Source organism: Bubalus kerabau, chromosome X (assembly GCF_029407905.1).
Source record: "Bubalus kerabau isolate K-KA32 ecotype Philippines breed swamp buffalo chromosome X, PCC_UOA_SB_1v2, whole genome shotgun sequence".
Lineage (NCBI taxonomy): Eukaryota > Metazoa > Chordata > Mammalia > Artiodactyla > Bovidae > Bubalus > Bubalus kerabau.
The window spans coordinates 118,733,812-118,757,411 of NC_073647.1; the positions used below are offsets into that span (position 1 = coordinate 118,733,812).

General features: G+C 37.2%; 3 protein-coding genes across 20 annotated transcripts in view; 1 reads left to right on the forward strand and 2 right to left on the reverse strand.

The window, feature by feature from the left end:
- CASK (calcium/calmodulin dependent serine protein kinase) overlaps nucleotides 1–23,600 on the forward strand; it is a 372,876-nt gene that overhangs the window by 318,209 nt on the left and 31,067 nt on the right. For 8 of the 17 annotated variants that reach the window (XM_055562960.1, XM_055562961.1, XM_055562971.1 and 5 more), the window contains 6 exons: nucleotides 6,317–6,395; nucleotides 13,800–13,885; nucleotides 14,936–15,004; nucleotides 17,837–17,905; nucleotides 19,322–19,357; nucleotides 20,989–21,185. In XM_055562960.1, coding sequence (XP_055418935.1) covers nucleotides 6,317–6,395; nucleotides 13,800–13,885; nucleotides 14,936–15,004; nucleotides 17,837–17,905; nucleotides 19,322–19,357; nucleotides 20,989–21,185 — 536 coding nt within the window. The remainder of the gene's footprint in view (nucleotides 1–6,316; nucleotides 6,396–13,799; nucleotides 13,886–14,935; nucleotides 15,005–17,836; nucleotides 17,906–19,321; nucleotides 19,358–20,988; nucleotides 21,186–23,600) is intronic. The other 9 variants (XM_055562962.1, XM_055562973.1, XM_055562974.1 and 6 more) reach the window with 3 other exon arrangements.
- Nucleotides 1–23,600, reverse strand: part of GPR82 (G protein-coupled receptor 82) — a 198,511-nt gene that overhangs the window by 118,803 nt on the left and 56,108 nt on the right. The window lies entirely within an intron of this gene.
- Nucleotides 1–23,600, reverse strand: part of GPR34 (G protein-coupled receptor 34) — a 174,200-nt gene that overhangs the window by 94,542 nt on the left and 56,058 nt on the right. The gene's annotated exons all lie outside the window — the stretch shown is intronic.

The following is a 23,600-nucleotide window of genomic DNA, read 5'->3' on the forward strand; positions in this document are numbered from 1 at the left end:
ATTAAACAAGTAGATATGCACTTTAGCACAGTTTGTTTAACAGGTGTGATTATGACAGAACTATAGGGGAGGAAAGACTGTGTCAGAGAAGCACGAGAAGGGGTGATGTTCAGCCAATCAGAGTAGATAGGAAAGTGGAAGGGACCACAAGAAGGAGGCCCAGGGATTTCCCTAGTGGTCCAGTGGTTAATTCTTCGCCTTCTAATAGAAAGGGTGCAGGTTCGATCCCTGGTCTGGGAGCTGGGATCCCACATGCCTCATGGCCAAAAAAACCAAAACATAAAACAGGAGCAATATTGTAATGGATTCAATAAAGACTTTCAAAAAAAAAAAAAGGAGGAGGAGGCCCAGCAGTGTCTTGTGATTGTCACGTTCTAAAGCAATTCAATGACAGTTGCTTGATGTTCTGTATGAAGATTAACTACATTAGAAACATAGACTGAGTGAAAGCATAAATCTGTACCCCTGAATTACACTTTTCAGCAAGCATAAAATAGCCTTGAGTCGTCCCCAAAAGTCTCCTTAAAGAAGCCCTTCTCTCTCCCATCTTCTATGATCCTAGTGAAGGTGTGTAGTTCTTCTCCCTTTAATTGGTTGCCATAAAAATGGAAATTATTTTATCTGAAACATATTTTCAGGAATATAGTTTTCTATAGTTTTACATTTAATACAACTAAATTTGCTTCTTTGTCCTGTTAAAAAAAAACATTATAGTATCATGCAGCATATACTTGTCTGATTTCTTTTGCTTTTTGGACCTTCTAAAATATATCCAACTACGTATGCTAGGTCCATCCCCCAAGGGTGATATATTCACATTACACCCTTGTTTTCCCATTTTTAACATCACACTTTTAATTATTTCTCTATTGATTGGGAAATTCCCATAGTTGCATGTGTTAAACACTGAACTTCAAATAGTGTAGACAATTAGGAAGAGGCTTATGTAAACAAGCTGGGCTAGGTTCAGCAGTAGCTGGGCCAAGCCTTTCCCTGGAATTTGGGAACTTGTCAACAGAGAAAACATGAGTCAGTTCTTCTCTGCAGAGAAACATTTGAAGCAGACAAAATAATAAATACTAACTTCGGTTGATTTGAGGTGAACTTTCCCTAGCCGTGAGAGGAGACAAAGAGGTTGCAAAGAGTCAGAGATGACTGAGCAGCTGAACAACAACGATGTACAGATGACTGCATGCCAGTGACATAGTGGTGGACAAGACATTGCCCCTTCCTGGAGCTCAGTTTCCATAGGGCTACCTACTTTTTTTTGTCTATCTCATTCACTTCCATGCCTAGCAGAGTATCTGCCATATAACAGGTTCACAGTAATATTGGTTGAATGAATATGCTAATTCGGTAATTTCAAGAATGGAATCCTCATTGTACTGTCATTTCCCTTATGAAATTAGATTTGACTTACACATTAATTTACAGCATTTTCCCAGGAGCACCTCTCTTGGTAACCATATGTGCTGATTGAATGTACAAGTTGGAAATGAAACTTGAGCAGTACAGTTGAATGTGGGACTAGAAACCTTTGGGAAACCAGTTTATTTTTAATTGCTTGCTTACCATTTCTAAGAACCACAAAATAGGAACTATGCAAAGTTATATGTTGTAGAATTGTACAAATTCAGGTAGGGTCTAGATTATAAAGTCTCAAATATTTTCATGGAACTTTCTAACTGTTATTTTCCGGTGAAGAAGATAAGACAGAGTCCTGCTACCCCCAATCATCTCAAATTCAAGATCAGTTTTCACTGAGGGAGCTTGTTAAAAATATAGATCTGGGCTCTATTCCAGACTAATCAAAAGAGTGAAATTAAAAATCAGTATTATCTAAAAGGTCTCCATGTGATTCTTAGAAACAACCAAGTCTAGTACAAAGATATGTTTATGAAAGCTTGTCTTATAATGGTGAATAACTGGAAAGTAAGAGTTGTAATCGGACTTCCCCAGTGGTCCAGTGGTTGGGAATCTGCCTGCCAATGCAGGGGACATGGATTTGATCCCTGATCCAGGAATATTCCACACGCCATGGGGCAACTAAGTCCATGTACCCCAACTACTGAGCCCGCACTCGAGAGCCCACGAGCCACAACTGCTGAAGCCCCGCACTATAAAGCCTGTGCTGCACAAGAGAAGCCACCACAGTGAGAAGCCCGCACACCACATCTAAAGAGTCATCCCCACTCGCCACAACTAGAGAAAGCCTGCCTATGGCAATAAAGACCCAGCACAGCCAAGAAATAAATAAATATTTTTTTAAAGACCAGTCCAGAAGGCTTGTAATTAAAAACAAAAAGTTGCAATCTATTCCATAGAATAGTATTCTGGCATTAAGTATACAGAGGTTCCACTTCCAACCAAGGTGGAATAACAGCGAACAGATTTACTTTCTCACCTGAAACAACAACAAAAAGAACACACACAACGATAAAAGAACTGTTTTCAAGATATTGGGCATCTGGCAGCAAAGAACAGTGATCCCTAAGAAACAGGAAGCAAACAAACCCAGTGATCATCCCACCTTACTGACATGAGAGAGTTTCCAGGCCACAGCATGGTGAAGGGGAACTGAGGCAGAGCAGACTGCCTGAGGACACAGAGCTGAGGGCCTGGGAAGACCAAAGCAATAACATTCATAGGACAGAGTGCTGAAGTGGAGAGAGCTGCACAGAGAGAAAACTCTAGAGGGTCCCCCTCGTGTATTTATCTGAATAATGATCTGCACGTTTATGACAGGAACCTACTCAGAGCCAAGGAAAGGCCATCCAAAAAGGATGAGAGGGAACAGTGCCCAACACTCACTGTCTGTCCCCACCTCCCAGACTAGAAAAACCAATTCAAGGGGCATTGTGTGGAGTGCTTAGGAAGGTCTTGCCTCAGTAATGAGGAATTATTAGCCCTAGACAGAATTGCTGCAGACCCACCTTAACAAATCCTGAAAGCAAGGCCCAAAGGATCACTCTTTCCAAATAACTGAACTACATCCCAGGACAAAGCTTAAGAATATAGAAATAAAAAAATAATTGACAGCACTATTCGAATTAGCAGGAAAATTGCACTATGGGATTAATGGCAATTTAGACATTTCAGAAGAATAGATTCGTGAACTCAAAAGACATAGCAATAGAAACTACCCAAAACAAAACACAGAAAGAAAAAAGAATTTTGAGAAATGAAAAGAATAACACTGAGCTGTGGCACAATTTCAAGCAAACTAATATTTGGTTCATTGGAATCTATGAGGGAGAAGAGGGTGAGGAAGAAACAAAGTGTTTTTGAAGAAATAATGGCTGAAAACATTCCAAATTTGATGAAAACTATAAATCTGCAGATACAAGAACCACAGTGAACCCCAAGCACAAGACACATGAAGAAAACAACACCAAGGTACATCATAATCAAACTGCTTAGAACCTGTGATAAACAGGAAGATCTTAAAAACAGAGATAAAAAGGAAATGTTACATACAGGGGGACAAAGATAAGAGCGATATCAGATCTCTTATGAGAAAGTATAATCAAGAAAACAATAATTTTAAAGTACTGGGGGGGAAAAACCTCTCAACTTAGAATTCTAAACCCAGTATAATTATCTATCATAAAATAAAGGCAAACTATATAGAACAGTATGGAGGTTCCAAAAAAACTAAAATATAGAGCTAGCATATGACCCAGCAATCCCATTCCTAGATCTGAAGAAAACCATAATTTGAAAAGATGCATGCACCCAGTGTTCACTGTAGCACTATTTACAGTAGCCAAGTCATGGAAGCAACGTAAATGTCCATCGACAGAGGAATGGATAAAGAAGATGTGATATACAGTGTGTGTGTGTGTGTGTGTGTGTGTGTAGTGGAATATTGTTGGAATTTTGGGATATTATTCACCCATAAAAAGGAATGAAATGGTGCCATTTGCAGAGACGTGGATGGACCTAGAGATTGTCATACAGAGTGAAGTCAGAGAAAAACAAATATAGTATCATTTATATGTGGAATCTAGAAAAATGGTAGAGATGAACTTACTAGCAAAGCAGAAACAGAGTCACATTTGTAGAGAACAAACGTATGGTTACCAAGGGGGAGAGCAGGGGTGGGACGAATGGGGAAATTGGAACTGACATAGGTACACTAATATGTATAAAATAATTAATGAGAACCTACCATTTAGCACAAGGAACTCTACTTGATGCTCTGTGGTGACCTAAATAGGAAGGAAATCTTAAAAAGAGTGGATATATGTATATGATATGTATATTATATATATATGATTCACTTTGTTGTACAGCAAGGAACTAATACAACATTGTAAAGCAACTATACTCCAATAAAAATTAATTTAAAAGATAAAATAGTATTTTAAAAAACACTAATTAAAAAAAGGCAAAATAAAGACATTTTCAGACTTAACAAAACTGAAAGAATTTGATAGACTTACAGTGTAATAAATGTTAAAGGATATCCTTATCATTTAAATCTCTCTGAAAGGTAAATGGAAGTCTAAACAAAAATAGTAGCAATGCATTTGGGATTTTTTAACATGTGAAAGTAAAATATATAACACAAAAGTCAGGAGGAAGGAAGTGGAAGTATACTGTTATAAGATTCTTATAATACATTTCACATGGTATAATATCACTTGAAGGTAGACTGGTAAGTTAAAGATGTATGCTATAAACCCTAAAGCAACCACTAAAACAACAAAACAATTATAGCTAATAAAACAGGAGGGGAAAATAGAATGAAAATAAATGAACTAATCCAAAAGAATGCAGAAAAGGGGAGCATAGGAGAGATGGGACAAATAAAAATCAGATAGCAAGAAGATATATTCATCAGTAATCAGTAATCATATTAAATATAAATTGTCTAAATTCTCCCAAATTAAAAAGTAGAGATTGTCAGATTGGGGTATAGGAGGGAAGCAAGACCAAATTATATATTGCCCATAAGAAATGCTTTATAAATGAAAACAAATCATTTTAAAGGAAAAGACTGGAAAAAGATATACTATGATGACATTAATAAAAGGAAGCTGAAATGACTATATTAATATCAAAGTATATTCTCAGGCCACAGTGGAATTAAATTAGAAATGAATAACAGAAAGATGTCAGGAAAAATCCCCAAGCACTTGAAAACTAAATTATACAATTCCAAATAACCCATGGATGAAAGAAGAAATCAAAAGAGAAATTTTAAAGTATTTTGAAGTGAATGAAAATGAAATCACAACATACCAGAACTTGTAGAATACTGCTAAAACAGTACTTAGGGAGAAAAGTGTAGCACTAAATACCAGTCTTAAAAAAAAAGAAATATCTTAGAACAATGACCTCACCTTCCACCTAAAGAAACTAGAACCAAAAAAGCAAATTAAACCCAAAGTGAGTAAAAGAAAAGAAATAATAAAGATCAAAGTGGAAACAATTTAAAAAATCAAATGTTTCACTTTAAGAAAGTGAAACAATTTAAAAAAAATCAATAAAACAAGCCTTTCCTTTGACAAGATCAGATCAGTCAGGTGTGGGGGTGAAGACACTAATTACCAATATCATGCATAAGAGAAGTAACATTACTATAGATCCTACAGATATAAAAAGAATAATAAGGAAATATGGTAAACAACTTTATGTCAATAAATTAAACAACCTAAATTAAATAGACACATTTTTGGGGAGACAAACTACCAAAACTCACTTTGGAATAAACTGAATTGCCCTATACTATTTAAAAATTGAAGTTAGTCTTTTAAAAAATCCCTCAAAGAAAACTCCAGGCCCAGGTGGCTTTACTGGTAAATTCTACCAAACATATAATAAAGAAACAGTACCAATTGTACACAGACTCCTCCCAAAACATTGAAAAGGAAAGAATTCTTCCCAACTTACTATTTTTGATGAAAAGGAGGAAGAAGAGGTATAATAGCTACTAGCATTACCCTGATACCAAAACCAGACATTTTGCAAGTAAACTACAGACCAGTAACCAGGTACTTAGATGCACAAATTCTAAACAAATCCATACCTCACAAAAGAAAAATACATCATGACCAAGTGGAGAATTAGCAACATGGAAAATACTTATAAGATTAAAAAGCATTATATAAAATACACGTATGCTATTGTTAGAGTAACCAAAATATCAAAATGAATATTTCTGTCATGGCATAGTAGAGTTTTCTCCTCCGTTTTCCATATTTTCTTTAATGTTTTCCTACTTTTGTAGTTAAGGTTATCTACAGCATAATCACAGATATAAAAAGAATGCCCTGTCATAGTAATTCTATTTTTGCTTAACTTTTTACAGGGAATCACTTTAAAAATGAATGAACTAAATCACTGTATCGTTGCAAGAATCATGCATGGGGGCATGATTCACAGGCAAGGTAAGTTCCATATATAATTCTTTCTTTCCTACCTTAGATTTTTTTTCATATAGCATAGTGTTTTATGATCCATATAAAAAATCAGTTTGATTGATGGTTTATATAAATGATTTATCTGTCTTTGGTTTTAATCATTGTTGGCCTCCACTCACTTGTATTCATCTCCACATGCTTCAGTTATACTATACAGTTCTGTTGCTGGAGCATCTCTGAGTCACCCTTTAGATCCTGACTTACTAGAGGCCATGGGAGATAAACTGAAGTATCATATGGGTCCCAGGATATATGGAAGACATCTACCATGGGATATAAGATATATGTATATATATTTGCAAAGTTAAATGACAGTTGACTACTATAATTCATTCAGGAATGAGATATACTATTTATAAATTAGGAAATCAGAGTTTGATAAATAACAATATAATATTTCAATGGTAAAATAAGAAAGATCAAATCCGTGATTAAGCTCTTAACACCTGCTACAGTAAATGTAGTTGAGAAGGGAATTCACTAAGGACTGAAGTAGACAAAAAATGATTTTTTGAGAGAGTGGAGCTACTGTTAACTCTCCAGTGGATAAGATTTGGACATGGAGGTTTAGGTTCCTCTTTGAAGCGACTGTGTTATATGTATTAGTATTTAGAGCCCGATCCAAAAGTGATTCTCCTGTCCAAAAATTAGACTTCCTTTCTTTGAGATCGTGTTGTATGTGTGCTTAACACCTCTTTCCTTCACCCTGGAGAGCAAGAGGTAACACCATCAGCCTTTTAGTGCTTTCTTGTCCTCTTTGGAGATGACTGCTTATGTACACAGATGGTGCCTGGCATTACTGCTGCCTTCAGCGCAGTCTAGAGGTTTCATGAGTGGATAGCACTCACACAGAAAGATACTTGGTTTTAGAATCCTGTAGGAATTTTGTGCTTATTATTTTTAGCAATTTCGTATACATTCAGTAAAGTTACATCATTGTATCTTTAATCTCTTTTTCTTTTATTACCACACTGGCTAGCCCCTGCTGTCTTTAATAGAAGTGGTATAGTGGGCATCCTTGTCCTATTCTTGTTTTTAAGAGGTAGCTTTCCAATGTTTCCCCATGAAGAAGAATGTTTACTATAGATTTTTAGTAGATACTTTTTTATTAGAGCTGAAGAAGTTCTTTTATATTCTTAGTTACTGGACATTTAAATTATGATTGAGTTTGAATTTTATCAAATGCTTCTTCTGCATCTGCTAAGATGATTTATTTTCTTTTCTCTTAACGTGGTGAATGACTTTTAAAGATTTCCTAATGATAACCTCCCCAGCATTTCTCAGATAAGCCCAGGGTATTTATTGTGTATTATCTTTTGGTACGTACTGCTTGATTCTGTGTGCTATTATTTTGTTTTAGATTTTTGTGATCACAATTGTAAGTGAGACTGGCCTGTGGTTAATTTTCCTTTCCTACGTTTCTCTATCTGATTTTACTTTCAAAGTTACCTTGGCCTCATAAAATGACTTGGAGAAACTCTCTTCGTAAGTTCTCTGAATATTGTATAATATTGGAATGATTTGTAGCCTGAAAGTTTAGTAGAACTTGCCTATAAAACAATCAAGGCCTGGTGTTTTATGTTTTGCTCTAAGGAATATTTTTTTGTTACCACTGTCAGTTTCTTTAACATTCATAAGGCTGGTCAGGCTTTCTATATCTTGGGTGAGTTTGGTAAATTACATTTTCCTGAAATTTTTTACATTTTTAAAATTATTCTAGTAAGCTTCTTCTTAGTGTCCTCTTACGTTTTTATGAATGTTTCTACTGTCTCTGTAATTATGTACCCATGTTTATGCCTAAGGTCATTTATATGTGCCTTGTCTTTTTCCTCCTGATCAACTTACCTATTTTATTTTTTCATGACATATTTTTTTATTTTCTCCTTCCTTCTACTTTCTATTGGTTTTATCTAACTTTTAAAATCTGACACTTGGTTCATTTACTCCAGTCTTTCTTATCTCTATGTATTTAAGATTAAACTCTACCTCTTGAAGTACTGTTTTATCTGTATCTTACCAGTTTTTAGATGAAGCATTTTTATTATAATTCAGTTATAAGTATTTTTAGCATCTCTATTATTATATTTTTCATTGCCCTACAAGTTATTTAGAGATTTTTTTATGTGCCACATTTAAGAGGGTTTCCTATCTATCTTTTTGTGTTTTACTTCTAAGTTAATTGCACTGGAGTCAGAGAATGCGGTCTATATGACACCATTTTGTTGAGGTTTGGTCAGATTTGCTTTATGGCATAGACCTTTCATCATTTTTATAAATGGCCCATGTTGTACCTAAGAAGACTGTTTTGTTCCTGTTACATGCACAGTTCTCTATATGATTGCTTAAGGTTAATTGTTGTTCAAACATTCTATATATTGACTAATTTTTTTTCTGTTTGACCTAGCAATAATTATTGAAATATTCCAATTATCACAGTCGAGTTTTTCTATTTCTACCTATAGATCTCTTGATGTATATATTCAAGGCTGTTTTATTAGGAGCATAGAAGTGCCTGGTAACCATGTCTATCCTTGTTATACCTTCTACTTAAAACCTATTTTATTTTAATGTAGTTATTCCAGCTTTGTTTTAGTTATTTGCTAGCATGTCTTCTTCTGTTCTTTTATTTCTAACCGTTCTGTGCCTGTGTGCTGTAGAGTGTGTCTTACAAACATTTCTAAATCTGAGGTTTTCATTTTGTAGTGCCCTCTGATGATTGCGAAAAATCCGCCTGCAATGCAGGAGACCTGGGTTAGATCCCTGGGTTGGGAAGATCCCTGGGTTGGGAAGATCCCCTGCAGAAGGGAAAAGCTACCCACTCCAGTATTCTGGCTTGGAGAATTACATGGACTGTACAGTCCATGGGGTCGCAAAGAGTTGGACACAACTGAGTGACTTTCACTTTCTGATGATTGCTATCTTTTAATGGGCAAGGATAGTCCATCAATATTTAATGTAGTCCATTAATATTTCAGTAATGATTTCTATCATCTTGGGTTTTTTTTTAATTTATTCCATATTTTAACTGATGTTTTTCTTCATGTTTGTTCATTCCGCCCTGGTAGCTTAGACTTTCAGCATTCTATTTCTCTTTTTAGGTGGTTACCTTGAAAACTTGTCATACATATTTAACTTGACATATGATGACTCAGACAGACACCTGCTATGCGGGAGACCTGGGTTGAATCCCTGGAGAAGGGAACAGCTACACCCACTCCAGTATTCTGGCCTGGAGAATCCCATGAACAGGGGAGCCTAGCAGGCCACAGTCCATGGGGTCACAAAGGGTCGGACACAACTAAGCGACTTTCACTTTTCACTTTCACACTAAAGGGAAACGGTATATTAATTCCACTCTCTCAAAGAATACAAAGACATTGGAATCAAGTTAGATCCCATTCTTGACTTACATGCGCTTTCCTGGTGGCTCAGACGGTAAAGCATCTGCCTGCAGTGAGGTAGATCGGGGTTTGATCCCTGGGTCAGGAAGATCCCCTGGAGAAGGAAATGGCAACCCACTCTAGTACTCTTGCCTGGAAAATCCCATAGATGGAGGAGGCTGGTAGGCTTCAGTCCATGGGGTTGCAAGGAGTCGGACACGACTGAGCAACTTCACTTTCTTACTTGACTTACATATTATTCTTGCCCAGCATTTTTATTATGTCCTATTTTAAATCCACAAATTTGAAATTATCTTAAAATACATGACCATTGTTTGAATTTACATAAATGTTTACGATTTTATTTGTTCATTATTCCTTTTGCATTGCAGACCACCCTTTGGTAAGCATTTTTCGTTCTTCCTAAACTATATCCTTTATAGTTCCTTTAGTGATAGTCTCTTGTTGATAAACTCCTTCAGGTGGTGTTATCTGTAAATATTTCATTTCCACCTCAATCTTGATTACTTTTGCTGAGAGCACAATTTTAGGTTAATGGTTACCATTCCGGTTTCTTTTGGCATCTGTTGTTTGATCTTGAGAAATCTGGTGTCACTACAATTGTCCTTGCTTTGTAGGTGATCTCTCCTTTCTCCCTGGACTTTTTAAGCTCTTTGTCTTCAATGTTCTGTAGTTTTACTACCTCCTGGCATGGCTTTCTTTTTATTTATCCTATTTGGGATACATTATTCTTCCTGGAGCTCTGTGATCTTGTTTGCATCATTCAAGAAAATTTGCAACCATATTTCTTAAAATATTGCCTCTACATTCACTCTATCATCTCCTTCTGAACTCTAGGTAGATGTGTGTTAGACATTCCCTCCATATCTCTTAATATCTTTTTCATGTTTTATTTCTTGTTTCCTATCTTCCTTACCTCCTTATTTCTCTGACCTGCATTCTAGTTAATTTATTTGGTTATGTCTTCCAATTAGCTGAAACTCTTCAGCCATATCTGAACTCCCGTTCAACTCATCCATTCATTGACTTATGCTACTGATTATATTTTTCCTTTCTAGAAGTACTAGTCACTTGTTCTTATTCTTATTTTCACATCTCTGTTCACATCTGATAATCTCTTGTTGCATACTCATCCTTGTAGAAAAGGTCCCTTTCTTTCTTTTTCTTTAACATATATCTATTTTATACAGGCATACCTTAGCGATATTACAGACTTGGTTTCAGACCACTGCAATAAAATGAGTCACATGAATTTTTTTGTTTCCCAGTGCACATAAAAGTTATGTTTGTACTATGCTATCCCCTGGAGAAGGAAATGGCAACCCACTCCAGTATTCTTGCCTGGAGAATCCCATGGATGGAGGAGCCTGATGGGCTACAGTCCGTGGGGTGGCAAAGAGTTGGACACGACTGAGCAACTTCACTTCACTTATCATCTACTAAGTGTACAGTAGCATTATGTCTTTTAAAATGTATATACTTTAATTTAAAATTACTTTATTACTAAAAAATGCTAACCATCATCTAAGCCTCAGCAAATCATATTCTTTGCTCCTGGTGGAGGGTATTGTCTGGATGTTGATGGCTGCTGACTGATCAGGGTGGTGGTTGCTGAAGGCTGAGGTGGCTGTGGCAGTTTCTTAAAATAAGACAACAATGAAGTTTGCCTCACTGATCGACTCTTCCTTTCACAAATGGTTTCTTTGTAGCATGCACTGCTGCTTGATAGCATTTTACCGGTGGTAGAACCTCATTCAAAACAGGAGTAAATCCTCTCAAACCCTGCCACTGCTTTATTAACTAAGTTTATATAATATTCTAAATCCTTTGGTGCAATTTCAACAATCAATTGTTTGCCATCTTATATAAGCGCGGTTCATAACACTCCCAGAACAGCAGAGATCACTCATCACAGATCACCATAACGAATATAATAATGATGAAAAAGTTTGAAATAGTGTGAGAATTACCAAAGTGTGATACAGAGACAGGAAGTGAGCAAACACTGTTGGAAAAATGGCACAGATAGACTTGCTCAACACAGGGTTGCCACAAACCTTCAATCTATAAAAAATGTGGTTATCTTTGAGGCACAGTAAAGCAAAGCACAAGGAAACAAGGTATTCCTGTAGTCTATATCTGACCATTCCAGCATCTATCCTCCTTGAGGATCTGAATCTATTTCTTCTCTTTCTGATGACTCAACATAATAGTTTGCCTTATTGTATGTTTGGTAATCTTTGATTATAAGCTTATTGCTTGCTCAAATTAGTAGAAGTCGTGGGAGCCTAAACTGGGAATACTTTCCTCCAAAAGTGGTCTGTTCTGTGTTTTACCAGCTGCCACAGAGTGCCACTGAACTGGGTCTTGGCTCCCTGCAGAATCCTGGGCTTAGCTTCTCTAACTTGCTATTGGCCCAAGACTCAGAAGGCAGCCAGCAGGCAGTGTGGCAATGGCATTTACCCCTCCCACTGGTTTCATTCCATCTTGATTTTGCCGCCACTCTGGATCCAGCTCACTGGGTTCTTATCTGTGGAAGGGAGAGTGGGGATGGAAATGGGAAGTATTCTTGGGGATTCACATTCATTTTGTGAGACCAGTAACACTTCAAGGGGTGAGCCCTGCACGGGATATAGTTGTAAGAGAGTTTGTGAGTGCCTAATCTACCATATTGAGGCGAAGGCAATGGCACCCTACTCCAGTACTCTTGCCTGGAAAATTCCATGGACAGAGGAGCCTGGTAGGCTGCAGTCCATGGGGTTGATAGGAGTTGGACACGACTGAGCGACTTCACTTTCACTTCTCACTTTCATGCATTGGAGAAGGAAATGCCAACCCACTCCAGTGTTCTTGCCTGGAGGATCCCAGAGACGGGGGAGCCTGGTGGGCTGCCGTCTATGGGGTCGCACAGAGTTGGACACGACTGAAGCGACTTAGCAGCAATCTACCATATTGAAGACAAAAGTCCCCAAATTTTTGTTTTATGTTTTATTATGTTAACTTTCAAACATGGTTAGAGAGAATAGTGCAGTGAGTTCAAGTAGAGAAAAGTGGAAAGAATAGTGCGATGATCACCTACGTACCCATAACCCAGGTAGAATTATTGTTAATTCATGACCATACTGATTTCACCTGTATTTGCCCTACTGCCCCTGGATTACTTTGAAGCAAATACAAGGCTTTTTATCTGCATTTTAGTGTGTATGTCTTAAAGATACCATGAGCTTTGCATAATGAAGTCAGGTCAATGACTAAACGTGTGTGCAATTCATAAATAAAGCAAAAATTTACATAACACTATTTAACCATTGTTTCTCACTTTTTCTAGTTGAAGTGTGACAGAACCCTGAAGTGCCTACCAAATTATTATTAAAAAGTTGCAGTATATCTAATATAAATTTATTGATATACAGATATTATCACCACAATTCTTTGAAAAATCAACAACCTTTATATCATATTTGGTAGATAATAATGATGATATCAGCAAATACTTAAATGGCACTATGCACCAAGAACAGTTCTAAGTCCTCTGCATCTAATAAACTCATTTAATCCTCACAACAATCCTATGAGATAGATACTATTTTCATCTCCATTTTATAAATATGAGTTTTCAGGTAAATTTTCAGTAAGCTACCCAAGATCTGGAAGCTAATACATGATGAAGCAGAGATATGAACCCAGACAGGCTGCATCTGGAAGTCATAGTTTTAAACAGCTATATACATAAGGACTCTCTCAGAAAAATAAGCAGATTTTTAGTCATCTTTCAAAACTGTGTCCTCCATAAGTTAGGTGTATCTGTTTTGGCGAGTTTACTATATGAGCCTAACTCATACCTGGTTCTGAATTATTAGCCTTCAGTATTTAGCTTATTTTTTAAAAATTACTTACCTTGCTGACTTTGGATTTTATTATTATAAAAGTATATATCATTTCATGTTTATAATTTTGTGTAATTTCTTAGGTACACTTCATGTCGGAGATGAAATTCGAGAAATCAATGGCATCAGTGTAGCCAACCAAACAGTGGAACAGCTGCAAAAAATGCTTGTGAGTAAATGAAAGTCTCTTTTTCTGAAATCAGCTTTCAGTTCATTAACTTGTTTATTAAATAAGGGGTCTTCTTTTGTCATCTGGTACCCTCATCTGCGTGGTCTTGTACAACATTCATAGAAACTGAGAACTAGAAAAATGTTTACATGCAGCAGAGCTTAGAAACATTTTGCCCATTTTCAGCAGTGTGGGCTTGAACATTCTCCTTTCAGCCCTTTGTCTCCTGGTTCTTAGTGAGCAGATGTTTAAAGAAAACCTTTGCAGTTGTGCGTACTTGTGAACTAGTTTCCTACAGACCTCAACTCTGCTGACATCAGCAATGTCGGAAACCTCTTTCCTGTGTAGCTGAGTCATAGCCAGCTATATGGGATTTCTCTATAGAGCAGGGAAAAGGAAACTCATGGTAGACCAGGCCCTTTTTTACCATATATATCCAAAATTGGTGTTCAAATTAGGCTTTGGATTGGGGGGGGCTGGGTGCTGCAGAATGACAGGCCCTGGTGAGCAGAGGGAGATGTTTAGACCTCTGGTCCTGCACCTTCTTCCCACCGCAGTGTAGCAGCCTCCTGTGCTATTTATATCTACTGAAAGTACAGTAAGCACCACAGAGTCACTGACAGTCAAAACTAAGGCCTAAATTATGAACTAAAAAGCAGATTTTATGGAGTACACCATCATCATGTAGCCTCCCAAATATAATTCTTACATAATTACTTGTTCTGTAGTCCATTTCAACTTGTATTCACTTTCAAAAGGCATGTCACTTAGAGTTGTCTCCGCATCTATGAAAAGATCACCGTCAGAGGTCTGTTGCACCATTGCTGTGTGAACAGGGCAGTCAGCCTTGACTTTGCAGGGCTGTTCCCAGGAGCAGCCTCCTTTGTTACTGTGAGCAGTTCCTGCTTTTGTAACTCGGTTTCGTTTTTAGGCCCCTGTGCTGTCGGCTGGCTTGCACTAAATACCCCCGAAACGTTTTTAGTGGTTTCTTACGCGTTGTTGTGTGCAACATTTGTTTGTTCAAAGAGCTCTCCTTTCTGTTTCCTCCAGCGGGAAATGCGGGGGAGTATCACCTTCAAGATCGTGCCAAGTTACCGCACTCAGTCATCGTCCTGTGAGGTAATAGCTCTAACGAAACACCCCATCTCCTCTGGGTTCTTAACTAACTGTCTGCTGATGGCTGAATGTTTTGGCTTCTTCTGGGAAATTGTTTCTGCCTGTGCTGTTGATCACTGCACACCAATTTTACAACAAAGATAACGGAACAGAGTAGGTCCCACCCACCTACTCAGCCCTCTTCCACGGGGTTCTCCTCAGCACCTGAACTTCCTGCAGGCTGGAAGCGAAGCAAAATACATAGAGAGAAGCTCCAAATAATGACAGAGGTTTAATCAAGAATGAGTCTCTGGGGGAGGATGAAAGATGATAATTGCAATAATGTTTCCAGGAAGTATATTCACTTCCCTTGTTAAGAAATCACATTAGATAGTTCTTCTTTCCAAGAATCTGAAAAGTGGTCTATTTCTTGTTAAGATAGAGGTATTCAAATAATTCTGACAGGTCTCTAGATGGATTTTAAGCCTGTGAGGAATTGATAACTGATGTTATTAGTGGAATAGAGGTTTTTACAACCTTCTGTGAAATTGTTTAAATTGGAATGTTATCTGACTTGGAAACAAGTAAGTGTTCTAGAGTAATACAAATCCCAAGTTCCTTTCTTACAGTAGGCTTATCCTTGAGAAACTGTAGCTTTCCCAACCTGTATTATTCAGTTTGCTGTTGGTTAGCAAGTGAGATTCAAAAATCATTCTTTTTATATTTGGAAATATGAGCCAGCCTAAGTGGGGGCATCCTTCGGTCATTGCACCTTCAGTTTGAATATTTTTTTCTGAAGCTCGCACTTTGATGTGCACCTTCCAAGTATGTATAACATCAGTATGAAGTACACGTTTCCTCCAGTGAGTGTTTAAGACTGGCTGGCACCTTACTGGAACCAGTCTAGAAAATTGAATTTGTACTTAGGAGAAGTTGAGGGAGAAATTACAATGTTTCTTCCTGTCTCTAGTAATGATGTAAATTTCACAAGAAAAATCAGAGGCTTCCTGTTTTCCCTAAACCTATTGAAGATAGGTATAAGAAGTTGTAGTTTCGTCAAGTATATTTTTAGTGAGCCATGACAAGTGGGGTTTCTGTTATACCAAGTCTTGAGCTCCTCTTGGTGGCTTTTTATGGAACTTCAATTACATTTCAAAACAAAATACGGAACTGCTTCTGTTCCAGGATTCATAGTTTTGAAATTTGTTACCTAGTACACAAACCTTGCTGGAAACGAAAAACTGTCACATGCATCTTTTACGTCAAGCATTCTGATATTCTAAAAATCATAAGTGGTCCTCATACCATTTCACATCTTGGAAGAAATTTAGTAAATCCAATTGGTTTTTGTCTTTTTGGCTCACTAGCCAGAAGATAGTGTTAGTTATATAAGTTTCTCTTGTGTTTTTGAGTGGTTGAACTGGTTTTGACGTAAGACCAGTAGGACACATATAAATGCTATGCTCTTGAGTAAAAAGAGCCCCCTCTTACCTTCTCAACCTCTGAATAGTAGGAATCAAGGTACCTCCCCCCCCAGTCTCTTTGACTCTCCTGTCCTCTGGCAGAGTTCAAGCCTGTGGTTGAATTCTTCCCAGCTACAACAGTACTTCCTAAAGAAAGGCTCTCTGGCTACATACCTCAGCATCACCCTGGCCATTGGTAAAAGCGGGGACCCCCACCCCATGTCCTGGCCCTACTGACATGAGTCTCTGGGGGTGGCACCTCGACATTCTGCTCACTAACATCTGAGAATCTTCATCTAAGAGATCCCATTATTTAAAGGCCAACAGGTTCCAGAAGTTTTCTTTAAGTCTTCTAGAAAAAGTAAATGTCTTTTGAGCGGACATGCATATTTCAAAGATTTCCAAGAACTCAACTAAAATTTTAAATACTTACTTTCATCCTCTCCTTGTTTTAACATTATAGTTGATTTGGACAACAAGGGAGTGGAGCCTGGAAAGGATTTTGAGTGCGTCATATAGTATAGTTGGCTGTGGCTGCTGGAATCTTTGCCAAAAGTGTAATATTTGTAGAGGCTCAAGATTATTGTTTTAATTAATCTACTAAAACATTCTAAAAAAATAAAGGTTTCTTCTCTGGTCTATAACTATCTTTTACCCTTATTAGTAATATCTAGCCTAGAAAGATTCTAAGGTGATTGCAATGTAAGAAGTCTTTTTTTAAGGTTCATTTCACTTCCCTGGTGGCTCAGACAGTAAAGCGTCTGTCTATAATGCGGGAGACCTGGGTTCAATCCCTGGGTCAGGAAGATTCCCTGGAGAAGGAAATGGCAACCCACTCCAGTACTCTTGCCTGGAGAATCCCATGGACGGAGGAGCTTGGTGCAGGCTACTGTCCATGGGGTTGCAAAGAGTCGGGCACGACTGAGCGACTTCACTTCACTTCAAATTGTGTCATTCAGTAATTTTTGATACTGAGGTACCTAAAGATTATTAAATACTTTTAACACCTAATTTTCAATTAAAAAAAGATATGCAATTGGAATCTTTAGCACAATGTTATAGTAATCTTTGTCACTTTATAGTAGTTGATAGGATTTTAATATCAAGTCACCCTTCGGGTTCTCATTTTAAAAAAGCAAAGGTTATAGAATGTTAGAGACAGGAAAGAAATGATTAATGAATGACACAGTCATCACTTACAACATGTGAATCTTCAGACTGCACAAACATTTTTTCGTGCTTCTCTGAAATCATGCAAGTAAGTCAGTATGGCACCTTTACAGCTAAAACCTCAAAGGAAATGGTTGTCAGCCTGTGGTTGTAACTGTTGATATGAATATCTCTTGTTTCTCTGCTGGTGTTCTGTGTTAATGAACCTTGTGTCTTATTTCAGAGAGATTCCCCCTCCACTTCCAGACAGTCCCCAGCTAATGGTCATAGCAGCACTAACAATTCTGTTTCGGTAAGAACTCTAGCTCCACACAGCAAAGTGTGACAATTTTGTTGGTGCCACCTGCCATGAGTGTTCTAGTTACATGTGTTCAGTGGAAATATTGTCTTCTGCCAATATACAAGGCTACTACAGCTACAATGCAGTTTACTCCTGGAAAATCTTGTTCTTCTCATTGAAAATACCTTTCATTAGTTAAATTTTAAGAACTGTAGTTCAAGACTGCTTTGGTCATTCTCAAAATATTTCTGTGTCACCCAGCTACTGTCTATGACTTTGCTCAAAGTTATGCAGAGGATGTAAATGAAAATTTGTTGAAATTTCTCAACTTTTTTTTTTCACTTGTGAAAGATAAAGAAATGTAAGAATTTTGCAGAGTAGGAATTTGGGTATTCTTGGGCTTTGTAGTTGTCTATTCTGAGTGATATCAGCAACATGTTTAGTTTCCGCTATCTAAGTTTATGAATTGGTGTGCCCTCTGTTATTGTGGTACGTGCACATACTTCTGTGAATTATAAGCCTTGCCTGGATATGAAAAGCAAAAGGAACTGGCTTCAAACTGCACTTAAGCCACGCTATTATCACATCTTTAACACAAAGTACTTTATATTTTGACTTGAACTTGGAATTTTACTTTTTGTCAGAACTATCCATTTTGGAAAGTAAAAAGAATTGTTTTTAATTTATGTAAGCAAATGGGAGCACTTATAGGTGCAGGTGTGTGAATTTTTGAAATATTTTGAAATAACAAAATCTCTTAAGTTGCTGATATTGCTGTTAAAAATGAGAGTTCTAATGATACAGCAGTATCACTCTTTTCCTATTAACTTGCCCTTTAAAAATTTATCATTTTTATGAGGTAAATTTGTAAATAATTTGAGATAATTTATAAATAATTTGAGATCACCTCAGATGGAATGATATAAGTAAGAGAAATGTTAGAAAATTTCCTGTGACTTTTATTTGCAACTTCAAAATAGGCTACCAAAGGAATTCATTTATAACAGTTAACATTTAACAACTCTAAGATGGTAAAAAATCCATACAACCATTGAATTTTTCAAAATCTTAAATGGTTGCAGTGACTAAGTTGAAAAGGGCAATAGCTCTTTTGAGTTTTGGGGGGGTTTTAAATAGGCTGTTTCACTTGCAGTGGCTTTTGTGTTGAAGATGCTGAGTTGTTTCTTAAGAACACATTTCTCTCTGCTTAAATTTACCTGCTTTCTTCAGCTTGCTGCTAAATGGCCTGGGTTTGATTTTTCTTTTTTGATAACTCAACATTTCTGAGAAATGGAATAATGTATATTATCTCTTTACAACTTAAATCTAGCTCATTTTTTAACCATAATGTAACAGAACACACAAATTACCTTGTACTCTTTGAAAAGTAAATGAAAATTTTTCTCCTGGGTTGGCTTTATTCTACAGGACTTGCCATCAACTACCCAACCAAAAGGACGACAGGTGAATAGATATCCTCTATAGAAATTTCTCTAAACTGAGCTGCTAATAGCCAATCCTTTATTAACCCTTTCCATCCCATAATGTCTGCATTTTGGACCATAACATTTGAGCATTGAGAGCTTGTACCATTTCATTTTAACACATTACACATGACTAATTCTCTATAAGGATTTTTTCCCTAACATCTTTGTAGCTGTGATGGTTATTGTAATTTCAACCTGATCATTTTGTGTTGATGGTTAAGAATTCAGCCTTTGGGGATCTTATGGGCCGGCCTCTAGGGTGGAAATAAATTTTTAAAGGCTACAAAATACTTCGAATTCCAAGAATAACTAAAATGTACATTCCAATGAACATTTTTAAGCAATAATTATCTGAAGTTTGAAGGTTTTTTCTTAATTTGTATCTGCATGTGTATTTCTAAAAGCCATATACAGTGGGGAAAAAACAACAACAGAAAAATCCTGGCTTTACATCCTAATCAAACATGAAAAGTTAAGTGCTGCCTGAGACAAGCAACTTTTATTTGCTGGCACTTTGAGTATAAATTTTAGGTGCAAATGCAGAGACTTATAACTTTTATAGGCTGGATTTCTGAAAAGAAACAAACAGAATAATAACACAATAGTTCCAAACCCTTCAGGTTGGTTTTACAGTGACTTTAATATTAATATTCAAATGTAATTTCAAGATAGAAATTTTATGGAATTTTTCTTGAAATGTGCTCTTAAAAGTAATCAGATTGGGAGTTAAGATTTGCATAAACTAGCACCTGATAGAAATCACTCCAATGATGCAATACTGAATATCTAGCACCTTGTTTTACATTATTTAGAAATCCAGTAATTCATAAAATGGTGCCATGTGATAACCCCTTGTATGCTAATCTGTTTCCTTTTATATTTACTAGTTACATTTACATATCATAAAACTCAGAGCCTTGAACTATCCATCTCCTGAAGCTCTGCAGATTTTAAGTGTTACATTGGCAAACGTAGGACTTAAATTCATTTTTCTTCTCGAAGAAGAGTAAAATGCAAATATAAAGTAGAAATGCTATTTGCAAAATTAAACTACCTTTAAATGCTTTTTTAAAATGTTTGAATTACAGTTAAGTTTATCAGCAGTGTGTAGACACACTGCCAGTTGTCATGGAGGCATTTTATAGCACGTTACCAACACTGAGTTCTTGCTAGTTTCATATCGTGCTGCTTTATGGTCAAAACCTTCCCTGAATGCTTGTGGTTATGGCTTAAAGCCTGCCACGTGATCATGACAACTTACCCATAATATCAACTACATATATGCAGATTTTCAAACGGTAAGCATATTTCACTATAATTTTAAGCCTATTCTGTTATAGTAAAAGCAGAAATAAAGTCTTTATTGAACAAATACCTTAAGTGTTCTATCCAAATAAAAAGAGCAGAGATTTGTAACTGTACACATCAAAAATAGTACATTGTTCTAGTGGTAGCAGTTTTCTGTGTTGTATTTCCATGCATCATATTTGTGTTCACCATCTAATGTCCTGTTCGTATTGTAGTGTTAGTCCATGGTTATTCAGTTAGAGCTGACTGTTTTCTTTCATGTCACTGTGGCGTTTTTTCTTACAAACTCCTGTTTTATAGATCTATGTAAGAGCACAATTTGAATATGATCCAGCTAAGGATGACCTCATCCCCTGCAAAGAAGCTGGCATTCGATTCAGAGTTGGTGACATTATCCAGATTATTAGTAAGGACGATCACAATTGGTGGCAGGGTAAACTGGAAAACTCCAAAAATGGAACGGCAGGTCTCATTCCTTCTCCAGAACTTCAGGAATGGTATGTCTGTGTTGTGTTGTTTTGGTTTCTCATATAAACGAAGCCTGGCGAGCCATTTTCCACCTTTATATTTTGCTGTTTTATAGGGTAAAACCTGTTTAATATATTATTGTTTGCTCTATTAGCCAAACGCAATTCAAATGAGTCTGCCGAGAATTCTCAGTTGTCAGCCCCGAATGAGCTCCTCTTTATAGAGTCAGGTCTTTGTTTCACACAGGAGAGGAAGGTCTAGAGAGAGGCTGAGTCGGGTCATAGTCACATCGTGATCTCTTAGCAGAGCCCTCTACGCCTGTATGCTCTTTCCAGCCTTTTAGAATTGCATTTTTTTTTAATGTACCCTCTCTTTGCGCCTCCACATGCTCTCACCAACCCCATTCCACTCCACCACCAGTGAAAAACTCAGATGCCAGGATTCACGGTCACTCCAGGTATTTAAAGTGTTTCACTATTAGAAGGGAGACAGAAGCTTCGTTCTTTACCCTGCCAAGTCTTTTAAAATGTGTGTCTGTTAGCAAGTTTAAGCTTTGAAAGCAGGTTAAAATCAGGCAGTTTTCAGACATGTTTTTAACTCAGAGGAGTTAGGGATTATTGTATATTTTGATAAAATCTATTTCTGTTATTAATGTTATAATTTGCTGTTTTTTGAAAAATGCTGATAGTTTTACCTTTGTCTGTACTTTGGCAATATATATCAGAAATCTAGTGCCAAAGAGATATCTTCAAAAGAGAGAGATCTTCATGTCCAAAATACTTATTTGAACCTAACTAAAAGAGATTAAAGGCATCAAGTTCATAGACGCATAGTTTTTTTCACCCAGTTTTTTACTAATTAAAGGGATTTTTCAGTTAATCTCTTTTGCTTGATCACTTCTTTCAGCTAAATTCCAGGGTTCCCAAAAATACTTTTAAATTTAGCACATTGGAGCTAAGAACTTCAGATGCCATCATTTTATACTAGGAAACATAGGCCCACATAACAGAAGTAGAAGCCTTCCCTCTGATGCCATCTTTGGGTCTGATCTTCAAAAAACAGTTTAAGCATTAGTGAGAGGAAAGTGATGTCTAAGTCCTTTTGCTAGTGATATTATTATGTTAGCACTGATATTTACATTTTACAAAATGTGTTCTTGAATGTTGCCATATGTGAATGAGTGTCGCTTGAAAATATTTATGTAGATTCTAGACCTCTTCTCCCTGGTCAGATCATTTGTATAAATTATGTCTCACCAATACCTATAACTCTTAAGTCCCCTGGGGGAAGCCTGAGAAATGACAGTGGAAAAGCAGATTTGCTTCCTGTTGCCTATAATGGTAGACTAGATTGTCTGGACCAATCCTCCTGGTGGAAAAAAATGAGAAGTGCTGCAGAAAATATGTTTTTGAAAATTACCTTAAAAGGTATTGGGGAACTCAGTGACCAATTTTTATATGAAAGCCATTAATCAGAGCGGTAAAAATGAGAGTCCAAAATTGGTCCACTTTGCCATGAGGGCATTCTATTACTAAGAACTTCTCTGCCAGAGGACCAAGGTTAAGACCCAGTAAGGCCTGTATAAGTAGGAGAATCAGTTAGGAAACCCATCCCACACTGTCAGGACTGCAAAAAGCTATATCCCTAGGTTAAGAGCAAACTGATAAGCACTCCCTTACTTCCCTTCCACACCAGGGGACTGTAGAGAAGGATGCCTTGTCAGTGAGCAGAGCAAAAGGAAAACAAAGTTCCCCTGAAAACATTGTGGCCTCTGCTGCTGCTGCTGCTAAGTCGCTTCAGTCGTGTCCGACTCTGTGCGACCCCATAGACAGCAGCCCACCAGGCTCCCCCGTCCCTGGGATTCTCCAGGCAAGAACACTGATGTGGGTTGTCATTTCCTCCTCCAATGCATGAAAGTGAAAAGTGAAAGTGAAGTCACTGAGTCTTGTCTGACTCTTAGTGACCCCATGGACTGCGGCCCACCAGGCTCCTCCATCCATGGGATTTTCCAGGCAAGAGTACTGGAGTGGGGTGCCATCACCTTCTCCGTTGTGGCCACTGGTCTACCCCAAATGAATTTGCACCCAGGTACACATAGCCTGGGACAGCCAGGGAAAGTCCAGCTATGCATTTGATGTGAGGTTTCTTGTTTACTAATACTTCCATATATCTGTTATAGACAAATGAAAGTCTCTGAAGGAAAGCACTTTTATCCTAGGGCTCCTCCTAACCACCCACAGCATGGACTTTCTCCAGGGCAGTGACCAGCAAGTCAAAATACACAGGTGCACATGGAAACCAGTGAGCAATAACAGACACCAGGAAGAGACTCAAACCCGCATCATATATTAGAATTAGGAGACCAAGTAATATACATATTACTGATTATTAAAAGCCTGCTAGTAAGCACAGTTGTTTAAAAAAGGGGGGGGGGGCTTCTATAA